At 33.2% G+C, this 16,966-nt stretch overlaps 5 protein-coding genes across 6 annotated transcripts; 2 read left to right on the top strand and 3 right to left on the bottom strand.

The window, feature by feature from the left end:
- On the top strand, positions 222 to 2,074 carry LOC109354636 (25.3 kDa vesicle transport protein). 2 transcript variants are annotated; one of them, XM_019597261.1, is made up of 5 exons: positions 225 to 617; positions 785 to 945; positions 1,129 to 1,272; positions 1,402 to 1,469; positions 1,751 to 2,074. In XM_019597261.1, exons 1-5 carry the CDS (start codon positions 427 to 429, stop codon positions 1,853 to 1,855), a joined length of 669 nt encoding a protein of 222 aa, XP_019452806.1. In that variant the 5' UTR covers positions 225 to 426; the 3' UTR covers positions 1,856 to 2,074. The 2 variants fall into 2 exon arrangements, with proteins under 2 accessions (XP_019452807.1, XP_019452806.1); XM_019597262.1 differs by lacking the exon at positions 1,402 to 1,469 and having other exon boundaries at positions 222 to 617.
- On the bottom strand, positions 2,394 to 4,525 carry LOC109354635 (transcription factor LAF1-like). Its single transcript, XM_019597260.1, has 3 exons — positions 4,044 to 4,525; positions 3,501 to 3,630; positions 2,394 to 3,085 (listed from the first exon to the last, which is right to left on the bottom strand). The coding sequence occupies exons 1-3, from the start codon at positions 4,177 to 4,179 to the stop codon at positions 2,530 to 2,532; spliced, it is 822 nt and encodes a 273-aa protein (XP_019452805.1). The 5' UTR covers positions 4,180 to 4,525; the 3' UTR covers positions 2,394 to 2,529.
- On the bottom strand, positions 6,033 to 7,174 carry LOC109353889 (pre-mRNA cleavage factor Im 25 kDa subunit 2-like). Its single transcript, XM_019596250.1, has 6 exons — positions 7,041 to 7,174; positions 6,813 to 6,952; positions 6,656 to 6,729; positions 6,423 to 6,509; positions 6,219 to 6,329; positions 6,033 to 6,104 (listed from the first exon to the last, which is right to left on the bottom strand). The coding sequence occupies exons 1-6, from the start codon at positions 7,172 to 7,174 to the stop codon at positions 6,033 to 6,035; spliced, it is 618 nt and encodes a 205-aa protein (XP_019451795.1).
- On the top strand, positions 7,895 to 8,690 carry LOC109354638 (protein phosphatase inhibitor 2-like). The gene is made up of 4 exons (XM_019597264.1): positions 7,895 to 7,963; positions 8,058 to 8,176; positions 8,277 to 8,432; positions 8,533 to 8,690. The coding sequence occupies exons 1-4, from the start codon at positions 7,959 to 7,961 to the stop codon at positions 8,673 to 8,675; spliced, it is 423 nt and encodes a 140-aa protein (XP_019452809.1). The 5' UTR covers positions 7,895 to 7,958; the 3' UTR covers positions 8,676 to 8,690.
- LOC109354640 (E3 ubiquitin-protein ligase XBAT33) lies at positions 8,941 to 14,260 on the bottom strand. Its single transcript, XM_019597267.1, has 10 exons — positions 14,013 to 14,260; positions 13,878 to 13,937; positions 13,087 to 13,158; positions 12,742 to 12,926; positions 12,150 to 12,310; positions 12,003 to 12,061; positions 11,874 to 11,920; positions 11,647 to 11,790; positions 9,955 to 10,052; positions 8,941 to 9,744 (listed from the first exon to the last, which is right to left on the bottom strand). Exons 1-10 carry the CDS (start codon positions 14,187 to 14,189, stop codon positions 9,203 to 9,205), a joined length of 1,545 nt encoding a protein of 514 aa, XP_019452812.1. The 5' UTR covers positions 14,190 to 14,260; the 3' UTR covers positions 8,941 to 9,202.

A 16,966-nucleotide genomic window follows, 5' to 3' on the forward strand; every position in this document is an offset into this window, starting at 1 on the left:
TTTATTTGAGATCAAGTATGCTATAAGATAGCCCAAATAAATTATGATAATATCTCAATTTATAAAATTCGTATATCAAATTATCAATTTATTAAATTCGTATCTCAATTGATCCTGCTTTTATGATTTTGGGAATTAACCCGTGCAAAATTTAATTCAAAACTAAAGCGTGCATGAAGATCATGAGAATTAGAAAGATAGAAAAATGTGCTGAAGAAGGAATACATATTCTTCCTTTATAGCTTTTGCCCCCTCCTCATCTTTTCTCCACTCATAATGGTTCCTTTTGCACACACTAGGAATAACTTGTTTTCCAAGTTATTTGACTCATTCCTTCACCTGACATGTTCTATAAAAAGGCCTAATAAAATTCATCAAGGAGAACCAACCCAATTCAGAAAAGACAATTTTTTCAGTTCATAGGAAATGGTTAAGGTAACAATAGTTGGAAGAGTAAGGGATGGATTCCCTATAGCACAAGGACTAATATATATGAATAAAGGTAATGTTTATCTTTCATATTACATGCAACAAGCAGAGTTCATGCTCCAAGAAATTTCAAGAGGAACTTTGGTGGCATCCAAAATGACCATTCTCATTGACCATTATTGTTTCAAGTATCCTTCCATTCTTTTTCCCCCTCTTCATATTTTTGCCTTTAATTATTGAGGATAAAAAACAATTAAAATATGCTAAACATGTAACTTTTTTTATTTCAAGTTCAGTTTTGCATGCTTGCAATTTTCTACAAGTTTGATTGTTACTATACTCTTTTGTGAATAAGCTACTTGGTCGAGAATGGAGTTGTTTTCATTGTTTTGTGTGTCTCCACATACCCAAGAAAACTAGCTTTCCATTACTTACAAGATATACAAAAGGAGTTTGAGAAGTTTGATAAAACCCTTATAGACAAAATCACAAGGCCATACAGCTTTGTCAAATTCGGTAATTCCCATGTTCCATTATCTGCTACAATGATATTTTTGTCTAGCACTTTGTAGTGTTCATGTTTGGTAACTAAGGAAATGAAGTTCCAATTTTCCCTCAACATTACCTCTTATCAATGACACTGAAATTTTGGATTTCACCCTTTTTCCTTGCCAAAATGTATCACAATTTCTTTAGCAGGTAGTATAATTGCAAACATTACAAGACAATACATTGATACAAGAACTCAAGCCAACCTATCAAAACTTAATGCTAGCCGAAAACAAGATTTAGATGTAGTTACTGAAGACATGTTCAGTATTTTACAAAGAAGAAGAAATTCAGGTAAGATATATTTCCCCCTCCTTAAATGTTGATATTGTTGCTTCTGATTATTTACACTAAGAAGCATAAACAAAGTTAAGAACAAGTTATGCAATATTTTTGGTCATATGGTAATATCTGTGATGACAGAAACAATGGAAAGGTTACAAATTACTCCTCAACCTGCATCCTCAATATGGTGCTCCCCACTCCTTGAGGTATGGTATAAAGAAACTAATGCTACTGGCTAAGAAATAAGCCTATTTGGTTTAAGAAGAAAATGCTTTTTGTTTCCATGTTTTGTTTTTATGAAAACTAGAAGTAATGTGACCTTGTTTCATGATTGTAATTATTGATGAAAAGATGAAAATAGAAAATATTTTCTTAAACCAAACTGACCCTTAGAAAGTTAAAATTTTATTTCCTCCCATTTTCTATGGAAAAAAAGCAGAGAAAATATGATAAGTTAGTGGTGTATTTTTATTCTTTTGGAGTGCAGGTGATTGCATTGAAATGGACACCAATCATGATCATTGTCATTACTTCAATGGCTCTTGTATGGGCTACCATAGTCCTCAAAGATGACTTTATTGTTTCAAGCTGACAATTCCTAAGATCAAAGATTAAAGATATGATGATTTTATATCATGAAACCTTAATATTGGAAGGCCTTTGTTAAAGACATGTTATATGGTTCACTAGTTTTAAGACATGGTGCAACTTTTATGTTATAAAATGAAACATTTATGAAGTATGGGATGTATCAATGTGTATGAACTGTTTATGAAACATGGGGATGTATAAATGTATTTGGTTTTACTCTTATTCTACCATAGTGGTTTAATATAGGGATGTGAAATTCCTTCAATTCATTCAGATTAAATTGAGCTAGAATATTTTCTATGGAAACCTTTATATCATCCATATTATGTTGACTTTGGTCCAATATCCTACTTTGGCTACAGCCATGTGAATTGAGTTGAGGTAAATAATTTTTTAAGGCATAGTCTAAGATTTACTGTTAAAAACAGCTTCTTAATAAACGAAATTACATATATGTATACAAAAACAACTGTGGAAGAATTACAATTAATCACACAACTAATTTGGATAGCATAGGAATATGGTAAATAAAATTTGTAATGGAAGTATTTTTTTTAAAGGGGTGGAAGTACAGTTTAATATTGCTAAAGTTTGATATATCCTTTTTAGTATGTATTGTAATAACTATAAATTATCATTCCTTGTACACTTAGTCCTGCCCCTCATACATACATATTATATAGCATAATTGCTTATGCTGATATTGCTACTTAAATCAACCCCAGGTATACAATGGATGAATCCATTGGCCACAATTTGATTTTCAAACTTAAGCTGTGAATTGAACATTTCAGTGGCTGAAATGTGAGTTAAACTATTATTATCATTATACTCTCCTCCACCAAAGGGTCCTTCTGGCAAATAATGCATTGGAGCTTCTTGAAATGTTTGATTTTGATTGAACCCATTCCTTAAGTTCAAAGAGTCATATGAAATTGCAGAGTTGCCAGAACTTACATGATCAACTGAAAGCCACTCAGCAAATAACAGTTTTGGTAAGGTGCTTTGATTTGCCTCTTTGGTGAAGTTTATATTCTGGGTGCCTTGTGTTGCAAGTTTTTGGTGAGAGGGTGAAGAGTCTAAGGTATCTGAGCTTGAGGTGGCATACTGAATTTGAATATGAGATTCCATTTCCTTAGCTTTGGCCACTCTCTTTTTCAGATATGAATGCCAGTAGTTTTTTATTTCATTATCGGTCCTTCCGGCTAAATGTTGCGCAATCTGAGACCACCTGACCAATGTGATTTACGTTACTTTTAGAAGTCTCTATTAAAAGGAACACAAATGTAGTAAAGAATTTACATTGCAATAAGGGTTACCACAAATGCAATAAGAAGTAAGACTTTTCAATTCATATTATATTTTCTGTGTGAAATAGACTTCAACTAATGATTTGTTTTTAATCCTCACCTACCTAACTTAAGACCTTAACATACAAATAGCTATATTGAATTTTGTCTTTTTTCCATTTCCTTGCACCATTTACACTAATTCAATGATTATAGCTGCTCCTTGACAAACAAGTCTGTATAAATATACTGAGACTAAAAACTACAGAATTTACTTCTTTCACTTCAACCTTCCATAAAAATTCAAATTATTGAAAAATGGAATAGTGAAACTAAATTTTTACTCTTTTTGCTTACTTATTGCCCAACATGCTGTGGAGGGTCATGATTGTCTCCTCCTCCTGTTTGCTAAACATCCCTTTCTTTAATCCTGGCCTTAAGTAGTTAATCCACCTTAATCTGCAGCTCTTTCCATTCCTTTGTAACCCTGTTTGTATATATATGTAATATCAGCATCAGCTAAAACAATTACAACTTTACAAGTGCATGCATGTGAGTATGTGAGTATGTCCTTTTCATTTCAACATTTTGCCTATTAACAGAAGAATATACTATTGCTCAAGAGTGCCAAAATACTTTGGTTCTCCTTAAAATGAAGATTCTGAACCTTTATTAATAGGATAATGATACTTGCATAAATTTTATCCTCAAAAACTTCTCTAAGTTAAACTCATTCAAACAAAGTAACCTTATATGCAAATTCCATAGTGTTATCGAATGACTTGCATGGGAACTTGTAGTATCATTTTCCTTAAAAATGCATCACTTTTAGTCACATTAATCTCATTAAAAGGAGAAATTTTCAGCAACAAAAAGGAATGAAAATCAAAAGAAACCAACCTGCCTTAATGGAAACAGAGCTCCAACAACCATGACCATGGTTAAGGATATGGTTTCTGAGCTTATTGTCTTCTTCAGGTGACCATAACCCCTTCCTGTGTTTTGGTTTTCCTTTTTCTCCTTGCTGGCTCCCCATTTTGCTTTTTCAGATTGAAACTTAATTGAATGGTGAGCTTGAATTCTCTTAGAGCAGTTATGAAAGACTATAGAGAAAAGGGAGAATATTTGGTATGCAAAACAGTGCACAATCATACTTTTATATACAAAGCAACAAATAGTTGTGCTTCTGCATTTTTCCACAACCTATTCAGTATTCACAGAAAAACGTTGAAATAACAAAGAAATATATAAACTATTGTAAAGTATGAACCAAGAATTTTGCATTAAAAAATTATGTCCTGCCTCATGGGTTGAAAAGGTGTTCTACCTTATTGAAAGGGTGTAATTTGGAAAATGTTAGCCATATTTCTGTTTACCAATCCTTTGTCAAATACTCAGAATTGATAAATAACATCTTCAAAAGCTACATAATTTGCTGATTTTTTAGTATTGGCACTAATGTTAGGTGGCAGCCTTATACACTAGACCAATCTTATTGGAGTTGACTGTGATCGGGGAGCCTTTAACTACATGAGAGTCCCATGGTTACCGACTGGATATAGGAAAAGGGAAGAGCCAAAAGTGAGATATCATGTCTTGAATACAATATTTTCCTGAATCTTTTTCAGATATAAACTCTTCTACTCATTTCTTCGTATAATGTGAAAGTTAACACTTGAATATAGCTAAGAACCCATTTATATTATTGATAGAGTAAGGCTTGGTTATTCTTTTATATTATGGATGGTTTTTGTTTTTATGTAATCAAATGGACTATTCTAAACATTTCCCCCACAAATACTACAGAAAACAAATCATATTCATGACCATGTGATAAAATACCATATGGTATCTTTATTATGTTGAGTCTCTCTATTCCCCTTACCTAACATCAACATCTTATTTTATGTTAAAGATATGAAATGAGTTTTCAAGTCTCCACCTGCAACATAAATTAGTGTGACCGATACAACTTCATTTTATTCTCTAGCCAGATAGAGTTATAATGAGAAAATGGAGAAGAATATTCCTTGAGCCAGTACACCTAATCATTGAGGCTTATTCAAATCATCATTTTGTGCCGACACCAAAGCAATTAAACAAGACTTGATTATCACAAGTTTAATTTGTTTCTAGTGTAACAAGATGCGCCATATAAATAAATACAATAAAACATGCAAGACTCATCATTTTACTTCCATTCATATTCGAAATAAAGTATAGAACATTCTAGTTGACTTTTAACAAAAAAAACAAATGAGTTTCACTTCTCATTTTGAAACCAGATACCCATTTTATGGGATTATTAGTATAAATGCAGAGGTAGTTGAATAAATTCGGAAGCGCCTGCAAAGTATATTTGTATTACTTTATTCCAAATTTGACACTACTAAATAAATTGTTGGAATCAATGTCATCTTTTCATCTTAATTAGGAGTTTGGAGTTGACTCTAGGATCCATAGATAAGCTCAAACTCTAATCTTTATAGAATAAATCAAATCCAAATATCTTCATATGTTATTCCTTCAGGAACATCAAATAAAATGGAATGATTACATTTATGTTCTACAATTGGAATGTTTTTTTTTAATAAACTCTTAAGTCAATAATGGGTATACACAAAGTATTACTAAGTGCATCAAGATGAGTCATTGAGTATGGAACAATAAATTAATGCTAACAATATGTTTCATTATAGAGTAGTTTTCTAAGCTAGTTAAAGCTGAGTACCATTTTGTGTATAATGAGTAAACACAAGAAAACCATGTCAAAACAAAACTCACTATGCAATGATAAGTACCATTATGTATTAACTCAGTACTAGTTCTAAGAATAACAGATGGAAGTTTTGTTTTGTTGTTATTACCATGGAAGCTCCCAAATCAAGTTCAATTAGTCATCATATTAAACTGAAATCTAGAAAGCAGCTCTGGAATGGTGGAGATAACGACTCCATAGCTCTGCAACCAAGTCATACACAAATGTCATGAGGCATGGTATAAAACCATAAGCATATCTTGATTCAAAACTAGTACTATACTATGATCAACCGTAAGATCAAATTAATACTATACCTGAGCATTGTCATAGAGTTCAAACAATGGGACAGCAAGCAATTTCATATTTTGTGACACTGCAAAGTATTCCTTCTCGGATAAGTGAACAAGGAAAAGCTTTCTGCACTCCTACATAGAAGATATTCAATTCTAGTAAGCATGGACCCAAAGAACCAGGAATATAATAGATCCAATGTCAACTATGTTGTCTACACAAAATACCTTTGGTTTTGTTATATGTGGAAGGCAATAAGGAAAGATTATGGTTCCAAATTTCTGCCTCCACCAAATTCCCACACACTCACCTATCTGCAAGATTCGAAATGAACAAAATCGCAAATATGAGAAGGTCTCACAAGATCCACACGGTTAAAGGGTTGGATTTGTGAGAGCGACACTCATCGGGAATGACAGTTCTTTTCATATGATGAGTGTACAAGCATGGATATAAGTACCTGCCAGTCAGGCACATAAGCTGGTGAATCAGCACCAAGCTTGCTAGTCAACTTTCTCTTCAAGCCGTCAGTTTCTGTAAACAGTAAGTAGATCTAAACCATTAGATGTTCATAGAATTAATGGCTAGGATGGTGAGAGTAAATAATAAGATATTACCATTCTCTCCTAGTTTGAGACGACCACCGGGAAGTGTGTAGAAATTGTATCGATTTTTGAAAAGAAGAATGTGAGGGTGATTGTGTTCTTGTACCAGTAAAATTCCTCCCACTGTAGTCCTCATTCCTTCTTTGATGTAGCTGAATAATAAGAGATACAAAGAGAATGAATAATAATTAGTAATAAGAAGAGGTTATTAGTTATTAGAATAATTAGTAATTATGTAACTTGAATTTCAATCGAGCACAACGATCCACAACGGATATATCTTTCTCCATCTTAGCTTCCTTTGTACAGAATGTGTAACTGGAAAGCGGGTATGTGTTCACAACCATATTTCTTCCTTCTTCTTCTTCCTCCATTCTCACTCCGATCTCGATGAGGACAAGATTTACGATCATTATTTCTGCCTTATAACCACTTATCCGATTACAACTAACATTAACTAACTTTGCCGCAAATTCTAACTACCAAACTAATTACAAACATTCCTAACTAACTCACACAAACATTATCACAAGGATGCATGAACCTTACATGGACACATTCCAAATCTTATCACAAAATGTAGTGGGACATGTCTGCATGCTAATGCTACTCTGTTTTTTGTGCTTAACTACTTTACTTAAGAACTTCTATTTCAAATTTCTTAATCTCTTACAAATAGGACTATACTATATGAAATCCATCTAATTTATTTTACAAATTGAGGTTTGACCTTAAAAATGATACATTTCATATATGAAGAAGTATTGAGGTTGATTTGTAGAGACTCATTTATTTTATATAAAAAAATATGGCAACGGTTTTATACTTTATTTAGCGTTAGCATTAACCACAATTAAATTTGAAGGTACCCTCTTCCTCCACCTGTTTGTTTCCTTAGAAAAATGCAACAAAAATGGCACTTCGTTTTTTAGCATCTTCAAGGTACCCATCTCCAATGTTAATCTTTGTTACTTACAACCATGGTTGATGTGAATTATGTCTATTATATATTTGGTGGATCCACAAAATCATATGGATTCACTCTCTATTCATGTTGAAGTACTTATGATTGTTATGTTTTTCCTAGTTGATCGAGCCACTCTGGGAAAACTTTGCATGCATGCATTCACTGTTTGAAGAGCTCATCCATATACCAAAATGACGTAATATTTAATGTCAGAATATTGTATATTGTGTAACATAAAATGGAAAATCTGAGTATATATCATGAATCATTCATCTATTATGACATTGCAGAGGACATGTAAAATGGGACGAGGCTAACATTACAGAAATCGAGGTAAACAAACCAGTGAGGCAAAAAATTACTGAGCCTAAGACTCCGTATCATCATGATATGATCATTGAAGAGGAGGGTATGTAAAGATATTAACTTTAATATACAACTTGTTCTTCTTCAAATGAGTATCAAATTCTAACTCTATATATGTAGTATGATGAGAATCATTGTTTTAGGTTCACCATCCCCAGAACGAGGAGGTTTACATGAATGTAATGATGATGAAAATTGCCCAACAATACAGACTGCATTTAACGATTCGGGCTATTGTAGCAGAAAAGACATAGATGGTTGGACATCATCCGAGGATGAAGCACGAGAAGACGATGAAGGTAATATTATATCTTTTTTAACAAAGATTATTTACATTTACCATTTATGGGTATAGTATATGATGAATAATTGTTATAACCTGGTTTGGGATTGAAACAGATAAGAGTTTGAGTTTTGAAGAGCACAGAAGGGTTCACTATGATGAATTCCGTAAAGTGAAAGAGTTGCGAAAGAAGTCTGTTATAGAGAATGAAAGTGACGAAGATAATAATAATAGGGAGGACAAGTGTGAAGAAGATTGATATTGAGGCTATAAATAATGTTTCTTACACAGTGATGAGTGATCTACAAATAAATAACACAACCATTCACTGTATTCCTTGTCTTATTATTGTGTAAATGTTATATTTTTATTTTATCTTGAGCTTGATACAATGTCTTCTAAAAAGCAGAGGAAGAACAACCAAATAAGGACATGATAACTCTTCTGGTTTTAACACTCATTATACTCATTTCTTTCCATGACAAACATAATATACAAATGTTCCTAATTTGATACATATGCTATAAAGCACAAGGTATTCTTTTCCTTTTAACACACTTTTTTTCTCTTATTATATGAAATGAAATCAGGTTGCAATAAATCATAATATCTCATGATAAACTGAAACTAATTATTAAACACACTCTCTCCAAATATCAGAAGAGGGCAGAATTGTACATTAGCATAGCAGTGTTTTCACTTGTTGATATATCCACTGAGTTCAACTATTTGAGGCTGGTTAGTAAGACAACTCTGGATTTCTCTGTTCATCTAAAATATATCCAGTCAAGCATTTATTTCTGAATTGCATTGATTCTCCCTGCTGCAACTTCTTCTGCCCCAAAACATGCTCGAACAAGTTGTTTTATCCAGTCTTGGCCCATCCATTTTATCCTGATTTATCATTGATGCCTGTGAGTGACGAGGTGATTCATCATTTGTTTCTATTTCTTGGGGTTCAAAGGATGGACATGGATCATCATTGCAGGTACAGAGAGGAATAGTCATAGATGGAAATGGACTACATGTGACAGGGCAGAACATCTCGGAAGGAACAGAAGCGACACAATTTCTTTGAAACTCGGGTGTATGAGAAAGAGATGGTTGTTCCAGGTCTCGAGGATGTAGCATGCACGGGGTACACAGACCAAGAGAAACATGTAACTTATTTTCTTTTGCTTGGGAACCTGGTAACTTCACAAAAGAGACAACTCCGTGTCGACAAAGGGGGCAAGGGATGGAGCCAGGGAGGCCACGCGTTTCAGAAGAAGCATTGTTTGTTGAGCAAAGGTAGAGTGCACACCTTATACATAGCTCATGCCCACATCCTGCATGTATAAATAAATTGTTATTACGATCAATAAGTTTTCCAAATTCTAATAATCATAATCTTGAAAATGTGTTAAGGGGAAATGTTGGAAAGTATATCTGAGTGTGTACAATGAGGATGAGAACACCCCCCCAAAAAAAATCATAGTTATTTACATTATCTTGGTTGTGGAAAGTAAAGAATATCCGGAAAATACAAAACCCAGTACCTTCTGCAGCCACTGAACATGGCCTCTCCAGGCAGACAGCACAAAAGTCAATATCATGAGAGGAGGTTGTAGTTGCAGATGATTGCAATCCATACTCTCTGCAGTTATTTCAAATCAACTAATCAATGTTAGTCCCATTTTCAACATGTGAATGTGTTCTCCACTCCTATAACATTTTACTACAGAATATCCTTGACCCAAAAGCTCCATTAACGAATTAGATAGGCTAGACCTGAGCCATTATGATTGAGGTGTAACTTTTTTTATAAATAGAACAGAGATTTGTGTAGGTTTCCACTGAAGATGACAGGCCTATGTAGTAAACACAAATTCAACATGAAAGAGTAACTAAGTCTAAAAAAATATTTTATTTCATTTGACATATCATTAGTCTAAAAAAATTACATACATTAATGGTGAATTAAATAGCAACTATAACAGTGTATACCAGTTATGTCCTATTATCGTCAAAAATACCTTTTAACCATGGAAAGCCATTTTAATTTTTAAACAGTCCTTGTTCTTTGCTTGTACTTCTTCTATTCTAAATACCATATCTCATTTAACAACAACAACCAACATTTTATCCTATTAGGTGAGGTCGGCTACATGGACCAAACAATGTCATAATGTTCTATCATAAATCATGTGCGTTGATAAAGCATTGATCTCTAAGTCTTTCTTAATCATTTCGCTTATGGTTTATCTTGGCCTCATTCTTCCTCTAGGAATTGGACTAGCCTCCATTTGATCTACTCTCTTTACGGGAACTTCTACTGATCTCCTTCGCACATGTCCAAACCACCTAAGGCGCGATTCTGCCACCTTTTCTACAATAGGAGCTACTCCAACTTTCTCTCTAATGCATTCATTTCTAATCCTATCTTGTACCGTCTGTCCACTCATCCAATGCAACATTCTCATATATGCTATATTAGAAACCCTCATGTATATTTCTTTCTAGTCTTTAACACTTTTCCTTTACTTATGCTCACAAATTCTAGCAATAAGATGGCATATATCACTTTTTTTAATGACAAATCTACAATCTAAGGCTTCTGGAGCATTTCTACAAATAGTTGAACATTGTCTTTACAGTTTAAGCAGCCAACAAGCAAAAACCTAATATAGATGCCTAAAGAATCACATAGAAGACCCGTGGAAATTCTGAGAACGCAGCACCCCATTTGTCATCTATAAAATGAACAACTCGTGTAATACATAAATGATTCTATTCTTCATGAGGAGAAAATTAAGGTTCCACACTGAGGTCTCGCAAATTTGGGCATGCTAAGTTTTTGTCTTTCCCCTTATTTTTGTTATCCAAATGAAAGGCTGGTGAGAGACATACTTTCACAGTTCCCGAAATTACTTTGCTGCTTATTTTGGACTTGGGTATGCTAATTATGGTCCTTATCATAGTTACCAGATTTGATCAACCACCCTGCGACTTGAAAGCTAGATTCTGTGTATCGTATCGTGTACAGTCATAAAGAAAATCCGGTAATATAATCACAAGTGTGTCTAATCATATACCCCGTACCCATACAACATTTCTGGTAAGTCCCTAATATTGTTCCAAAATATCTCATGATGTTCCTCTTTCTGTTTGTTAATTTCCTTATGTAAATTACACTCAACAAGGAAAATAATTGGTTCATTTGACGAAACATAGTTACGATTGCAAAATACCTGGCTATGTTGAGCACGCTCATGAGAGGCAAGGACATGTAATTTGAATGAGGGAATGTTGGTATTGTAGCACCGGAACTGGGTGCCAGCAATGGTTCAAGCCAATGACGCCCCCACATCTTAGCAACTTCAAGAGGAAGCCACCTGGGAGGAAGAATTGAAAATTGTATTAATGTGGTATAAAACAGGGGAAAATTTGCACTGAAATATGCATTTACAAATCTTACCCATTGCAATTCAAAGACATCCGACTAGCACCTCTAGCAAGGAGGATCTGAAAAAGAAGAATGTTATTGCCAGATTCATAGGAAAAGACCAAAAAATATATTAGACATGAAAACCAAAGCAATTCTTGCCTGACAGCATTTTAAATTGCCCCCACAAGCAGCATAGTGCAAAGGAGTGCTCCCAGCCCCTACAACACCAAACCATGTTACTATTTTGAAGGGAGAAAAGTGGAAAACAACCTTACAAATACTTAGTATATAAAACAAAAGAGGTACCTATTAAATCCATTGATGCTCCATAGTGAAATGTCACAGCAGACACATTTGCATTAAGATCAAGTAGCAGTTGTACACAATCAAAATGCCCATTTAATGCGGCCATATGAAGGGCGGTAATACCACCATCAGCTGTCTTATTTACGAACTTGGACATGGAACTGCACTGGAATAAAGTAAATAAATTGCAAGAATATAACATAATACATAAAAAACAACTATCTAGTAAAGTCAGGCCTAAAAACACTCTTAATAGAAAAGAACACCAAATGAAATCTCTGTTTCACCATTCCCACAAAAAAATAATGTGTAGCTTTCTAATCAATAATTTTGTCTAATGCTTACTTATTCATATAGTAGGTAACTAAGTATGTAATTGCATACGCAAGGCAACTAAGAAAAATATAAAGTGAGTAACAAATAAAATGATACATGGATTATGAAATCAATATCAAGAACACTTTAATATAAGCAAAATAAAGGCAGCAAAAGTATACCAGTCATTCAACCCTATTAGCCACATATGACATTGATTACAATAATACAATGGTATCTTGTTCTGAGAGTTACATAATGAAAAGGAAAGGGGTACCTTTTTTCATGTTTTGCTTTCATGTTTGATCCATCACCCTTATCGGCATCTCTGCAAACATGTATAGCTTCATAAGGAGCACTTGGAACAAGGTCAGCCATGACAAGTCTAAGACATCTTACATGCCCATTCACAGCTGCAAAGTGAAGAGCTGTCCTCCCACTGATATAATCTGCTCTCATAACCTGTTATTTAAAAGACTACAGTCTGGTGATTCTTGAAAATAAACTTTTACCATGTAAAGAAGAAAACAAACACGAAGAACAAGTAATCCTTTCCCACTTGGCAGCCTATGGTGGCCATGGTGGGATAGTAAATACAAAAAGAAAGAATAGCAGGACTTACGTTGCATCTGAAGAGCAGAAGGGTCTGTACAACTTCCCAATGGCCATATCTACAAGCTTGCATCAAGGCCGTCTTCAAGATCAAAGAAGACCATATTCCCAAAATTAGTATAGCTATAGACATGTATGCACCAAAAAGTAAAAAGAGATATATCCAAAAAAAATCTTATAAAGCTTCATGTTACCATGTTGGCATCTACTGAACCAAGTGTGTGAGTGTGCCTTTGAAAACCTTGAATAAACATGATATTGTAAACTGTAAAGTGATTTCGGTTAAAGAGAGGTTGAAGTGAAGTGGTTTATGTCTAGACATTTGACGGTAAAGTGATTTTAGTAAGATAATGTTTTTTGGCATAGTTTTGATAAAAAAATGCTTTCAGAATAGTAAAATATGAGAAAATGACCATTGAGTGATAAAAACTAAAAGCACAATCAATTCCCCAGCCACAAACTGGAAAGCAGCAACTTGATTTGAATGGTGAATCCCTTTGGAGACAATTTCACAAAACAAGCTCTAAAACCAGATCTGTGGATCTGGTTGATTACTGAATTACGATAACGCACACTCAAGCTATTCTTTCTTAGATGCATCAGCAATTTGCTGGATGAAATAGAATAATCAAACTCTAAAATTGGATACCTAAACTAAAATGTAAAATCTGCTTTGCAATTTAAAATACAAAACAGAATCTTCCAATATTAAAAATTTATCACTAAAAGATACCGACTTGTAATCTGATTATACAAATTTTGCTCAAACCGAAACCTAAAATGATAAAAGTGAACAAGTACCTGGCCACAATAATTTCTAGAATTGACATCAGCTCCATTATCAAGCAACAAAGCTACAATCTAATTGAAACCCAAAGAAGTTATAAAAAGGGAATTAAGATGAAAGAAAAAAGGATTGAACTTGAATTAATTAACCTCGTTATGGCCCTTGGCAGCAGCGAAGTGGAGAGGGGAATTGAGGCCACCGAAAGTGGAGTACTTTGCAAGATAAGGGTTACAGTTCAGAAGCATCTTCGCCTCCACCAAATCGCCGTCCCTCGCCGCCGACACCAACCTCTCGCCGGAGGCTGAGCAACCAAATGAATTCCCCATCGTCGATTATCCAATGGTAACTATGCTGACGTGGATTGATGGAGCAACTAAAAATGATAAATAAAGCATAACATATTAACATATATGTATATGAATATATGATGATCAAAATTATGCCTATTCTTTTCTTCCTCCTTGTCTTAGCTCATTTTATGCCCTATCAAAATTAATATTGGAACTAGAATTTGGGTTTTGGAATTTTAATTATATCATGTATGTTTTAAATTCTAATCATAGTTGCAATGAAATTATTGAATAACTAATTTACATTATATTTTAATTTCATTCTTACTCTTCAACTTAAAAATTGCAATTTCATAACCAAAGATATTCCTAATGGGAGCAATGTCCATAAATGTGTCAGGTAATATTACTACTTGTAATTGATTAAAAAAAATATATTTAAATAAAAAATTTAATAATTAAGTATTTTTCTAACAAATCGTAAATAGTGGTATAGGGGTGAGCATGAGTGGGTTAAGGATTGTCCCTTACCCGATCCAAAATGTTAGTCGGTTAATTTTTTAATCATAGACCCGATCTTAGATTCGAAGTTAACCTGACCCTAAATATCAACTGTCTCAACCTTTAAACCCGAACCCGACCCTATACCAGATTAAATATAATACATGCATATTTTAGATAAAGTTTATCAATATTATTTATTATTATGAATATGTAATTTGACATATAAAATGGTATACGTACATATGATGAAAATTTTTAGAAAATAAATGATACTTTCAATCAAAGGGTGTCAGTACTCTGTACATACTTGAATAAAGATACATACAAACATGATGAACGGGTGACCATAAGACGGGTCGAATTGGATCTTGTTTGGTCCCTAATCGACCATAAATATTGAGTGAGTCTAATTTTGGAATTCGAACCTAACCCTAGACTCGATGAGACCCAACTTTATTCAGGTCCGATCGTGATCGAGTTATACTAAGTGAACGGTGAGATGCGGATCATGCTCACCCCTAGAGAGTAGTACATGGAGTGGTACATTTTTTAGGATAGAAGATGTTTATGTTGTTAACACACATTATTACTCTGATTACCCACTATACCCTATTGTTGTTGTCTTCCTAAGTCCAATGGCCAATGCTATCATCTTCCCCAATGTTGTAAGTTGCAACCACCACTATTATAGCTGCCCTTATTGTACAAGTCAACATTTTTATGGATGTGCTATCTCATTGTCATTATCATAGACTTTCTTATTCTGTGTGAAAAGTTCAATTTTTTAACACAAATGGTTAATTAGTTTATTTTGTCATCCTTTCTTTACTCAAAATTAAGGTTATAAGTGTAAAAACAATGTTCTATAAATAACATATTTGTTATATATATATATGGATGAACAATTAGGATTTGCCTCTTGTGGTGGATATTTATGGCTAAAAATAACTATATGATTGGTTGATAAATATATATTTGAGTGTATATTTAAGAGTCTTTTGAGTTATGTGAATTTCAACAAGACTATGCATGTTTTTCTTCATCAGTGTATAGTACATTAGTGCATTAAAGCAATGGGTTTCCATCATATGATGCTAACTTGAAATTATTTGGTGATAAATAAGTGATAATATGGTCCACATGACACAAACGTGTGACTTTTCGATACTTGATAGGTCATTAATTTGCTGCAGATGGAGACTTCAAAGGATTTTAATAAAGTTAGCAACAAGATATGTCAGAGTCTATAAAATGCAATGATCTTGCTATCTAAACTTGAAAAAATATCAACAAAAAGAGTGATGATGGTTGCAAGCAATTCAATATATCCATATTCCTATAGTGTAAGATTTTTATTGAAGACATATAGAAATGAAACCGTATCTATTATCTAAAAAAATATATTATTTGATATGATCTTAAAATTTTAATAATTAATTATTTTTGTAAAAATCGTCACAAATAATATATGAAGTGATACAAATTGTAAAATAAAGATGTAATATATATCTACTAAAAATCAATTCTACCGCAATTGAACCTGTGGGGTGTATGGTTGGTGTGACTAGGAAAAAGATATTGATAAATTAAACAAATCCACTCACTACAATTGTCAATGTTTCCCAAAACTTTTATGAGTGAAAGGCTTGGCAGTCAACAAAAGCTGGAAACAGATTAAATAAAAGTTTTGACTAGATGACCATGTTTATATTTTAAAAATAACCTTTTGTACTTATATATGTGCATATTTATTCTTCTCCTAACCCATGAGGTGAAAAGCCTTGTTCACTAGATGACCATGTTTGGTATTATTTAAAAATTAAAAAAAAAATGATATTTCTTATTTTCTTGATTCTCATGAAAATGAGTCCATGGAGCACCAAAGAGAAGTAAGTCAACGGCTAGCTATTAAAGAATAAATAAAACCTAGATGGACATTCTTAGTGTGATCAACTTTTTTTGTCATTTTGATACCAAACCTCATTATTCATATGGCCATTTGGAATTACATGTTTGAATTTGAATAATTCACATGAATGAATATCACATTCCTTGCAACCATTTAGTAATACATTACTTTTCTTATGCAGTGACAATATATTGTAATACCCTAATGGGATATATCATGTTTCAACATGTAAATGTTTCTCGAGAAAGATCAGTTGTAAAAAAATTATGGGATAGATATTGGCACAATCTTCTGCCATTTTGAGTGTATTTGTTTTTTATTTTTGAAAATATCTTGAATGTAATAAAAATATATTCTGATATCCATCGAAATTAATAACTCAGGTACAAAATAGATTGTA

The sequence above is a fragment of the Lupinus angustifolius genome, chromosome LG08, assembly GCF_001865875.1.
Source record: "Lupinus angustifolius cultivar Tanjil chromosome LG08, LupAngTanjil_v1.0, whole genome shotgun sequence".
Lineage (NCBI taxonomy): Eukaryota > Viridiplantae > Streptophyta > Magnoliopsida > Fabales > Fabaceae > Lupinus > Lupinus angustifolius.

Excerpts from the sequence above, each read along its gene's own strand:
- LOC109354635 (XM_019597260.1), bottom strand. The coding sequence starts at position 4,179 with ATGGGGAGCCAGCAAGGAGAAAAAGGAAAACCAAAACACAGGAAGGGG. Across the intron at positions 3,631-4,043 it reads CTCTGTTTCCATTAAGGCAG|GGTTACAAAGGAATGGAAAG; the intron begins GTTGGTTTCTTT and ends ATATACAAACAG. Across the intron at positions 3,086-3,500 it reads CACAGCATGTTGGGCAATAA|GTGGTCTCAGATTGCGCAAC; the intron begins GTAAGCAAAAAG and ends CACATTGGTCAG.
- LOC109354636 (XM_019597261.1), top strand. The coding sequence starts at position 427 with ATGGTTAAGGTAACAATAGTTGGAAGAGTAAGGGATGGATTCCCTATA. Across the intron at positions 618-784 it reads ATTGACCATTATTGTTTCAA|CTACTTGGTCGAGAATGGAG; the intron begins GTATCCTTCCAT and ends TTTGTGAATAAG. Across the intron at positions 946-1,128 it reads ATACAGCTTTGTCAAATTCG|GTAGTATAATTGCAAACATT; the intron begins GTAATTCCCATG and ends TTTCTTTAGCAG.
- LOC109353889 (XM_019596250.1), bottom strand. The coding sequence starts at position 7,174 with ATGGAGGAAGAAGAAGAAGGAAGAAATATGGTTGTGAACACATACCCG. Across the intron at positions 6,730-6,812 it reads TCTCAAACTAGGAGAGAATG|AAACTGACGGCTTGAAGAGA; the intron begins GTAATATCTTAT and ends TACTGTTTACAG. Across the intron at positions 6,105-6,218 it reads AACTCTATGACAATGCTCAG|AGCTATGGAGTCGTTATCTC; the intron begins GTATAGTATTAA and ends ACTTGGTTGCAG.
- LOC109354640 (XM_019597267.1), bottom strand. The coding sequence starts at position 14,189 with ATGGGGAATTCATTTGGTTGCTCAGCCTCCGGCGAGAGGTTGGTGTCG. Across the intron at positions 10,053-11,646 it reads AGCGTGCTCAACATAGCCAG|AGAGTATGGATTGCAATCAT; the intron begins GTATTTTGCAAT and ends AAATAACTGCAG. Across the intron at positions 9,745-9,954 it reads ATGTTCAGTGGCTGCAGAAG|GATGTGGGCATGAGCTATGT; the intron begins GTACTGGGTTTT and ends TTATACATGCAG.
- LOC109354638 (XM_019597264.1), top strand. Across the intron at positions 8,177-8,276 it reads TATGATCATTGAAGAGGAGG|GTTCACCATCCCCAGAACGA; the intron begins GTATGTAAAGAT and ends TCATTGTTTTAG. Across the intron at positions 8,433-8,532 it reads AGCACGAGAAGACGATGAAG|ATAAGAGTTTGAGTTTTGAA; the intron begins GTAATATTATAT and ends GGATTGAAACAG.